The following is a 1600-nucleotide window of genomic DNA, read 5'->3' as shown; positions in this document are numbered from 1 at the left end:
GAAGAAATAATAATAATAATAATAATAATAATAATAATAATAATAATAGAGTTTTAATTGGATGTAATTATTAATGAACATGGATACATGGAAAAAAAAAAAAAACATGTGCTTTACGAAAAAATAATGTTTTGCTCCGTTGTGGTTTGGCGTACTGCAATTTTCAATGCAATTTTGAGACAGAGGATTATGAGGGGTGAATTCAAAGTTAAATTCTCATTTTTTGTCTTTTCTTTTTCTTTTTGCTTTGTTCTTGCGTTTTTATCGTTATTAATTGCCTATTTTTTCTCCTATTTTCTTCATTTTTTTATGGTGATTTTGCCAAGTGGTATTGAGAGGGGATGGACAACGAAGAAATGATTTTCTTTCCCGCTTTAGTAATGAAAGAATTAATGGAATATTTGGCTTTATTGAGATTTTTTTTATATTATTATTATTATTATTTGCGGAGGTCTGTCTCTTTTATCAATATCCATAACCCTTTTTTTACTTTTTTTTTTTTTTTTTAGGGTATATATATATATTGGCTTTAATTGTTGTCGTTTTGCTGAGATGTCTGCCGAGAATCAGTGGGAAGAACTTGAAGATTTACCCCACCGAAATAAGGAGGCTTCAGCGGAAATTGGCAATGATCTCCAAGACGGGAGCCACCCCGACGCTGACAAAGCCAATGGTGAAGTAGGCGAAATCCAAGAGACATCTGAATACCCAGTGGAGAAGGCTGAAGCCGATAACCAACCGGAATTTTGTGACCAAGAAGTACAGGAACCCAGGCCCCACACTCCGGAAGAGGAGTATCCCGCAGAAGAACCAAATACTTATCCTGAAGAGGAGCCTCGCAATGAGGAAGTAAATAAGCGTGAGGTGCCAGTGGAAGAAGGTGTTGTGCGTGGGGAGAACAAGGAAAGCAATGAAGACGAATTTCCACCTCACACACAGGAAGTTCATCATCTCGTCAAGCCAAGGAAAACGCCGTTTAAGAAACCAATTCGTTGGGATCCTATTGAGTACGATTTGCGTGAAGACAGTGACGATGAATTTGAGATGGCAACAGCATTGCGCCCAGTCTATGAGGAGGAAGAGGGCTTCGGGGTGCCCAAATTTAAAAATGGCGAGCCGGACTATCAAGGTGAGTATCTTTCCTGTTTTGATGAGCCCAATTTGTTGTACCGCATTTTGAACCGCGAAGAAAAAACTTGGGCCTTTTACAATGATACTCGCCATTATGAAATGCACGTGCGGTTCATCTTTGGTAAGAACTCCGTGCTAGAGGCACTTGGAAATACGAAAATTCATACTCGGTCCGATGGTGAGCATGTGGCTGAGGTCTTTGTTTACCCCGGAGAAACGGAAATGTTCATTAAGGGCAGGGTGAATGGTTTCACAAGCAAGCTCCGCGCGGTTCCTTTGTCGGAGGAATACCATCAACGCCGTCAAGAAGTTGCTGAGGACGCCATTCAACGTGAAGTGGCTCAGATTAAGGCAATTGTTGGGGATGAGAGGAGTGCAGAGAAGGTTTTGGAGGCTTGTTTGGAGAATAATCTCCCTTTTGTGGACCTGGAGTTTCCACCCTGCCAGGCATCATTGGATACTGGCGCGA

The 1600-nt window shown here is 40.9% G+C and overlaps 1 protein-coding gene across 1 annotated transcript, besides 5 other annotated features; it reads left to right on the top strand.

Moving 5' to 3' along the window:
- Nucleotides 1-1600: a sequence feature (heterozygous, Esmeraldo-like haplotype).
- Nucleotides 6-48: a microsatellite.
- Nucleotides 214-309: a sequence feature (A-rich).
- Nucleotides 416-445: a sequence feature (AT_rich).
- Nucleotides 482-507: a microsatellite.
- Nucleotides 553-1600, top strand: Tc00.1047053510957.9 (calpain-like cysteine peptidase, putative; the record flags this gene model as incomplete). Its single annotated transcript, XM_797305.1, has 1 exon — nt 553-1600. A coding segment is annotated over one exon (1048 nt), but the record flags the coding sequence as incomplete, so codon positions are not given.

The sequence above is a fragment of the Trypanosoma cruzi genome, genomic scaffold (genome assembly GCF_000209065.1).
Source record: "Trypanosoma cruzi strain CL Brener 1047053516995 genomic scaffold, whole genome shotgun sequence".
NCBI lineage: Eukaryota > Euglenozoa > Kinetoplastea > Trypanosomatida > Trypanosomatidae > Trypanosoma > Trypanosoma cruzi.
The sequence above is the reverse complement of the archived record's forward strand: the minus strand, read 5'-3'. Positions and strand labels throughout refer to the sequence as shown.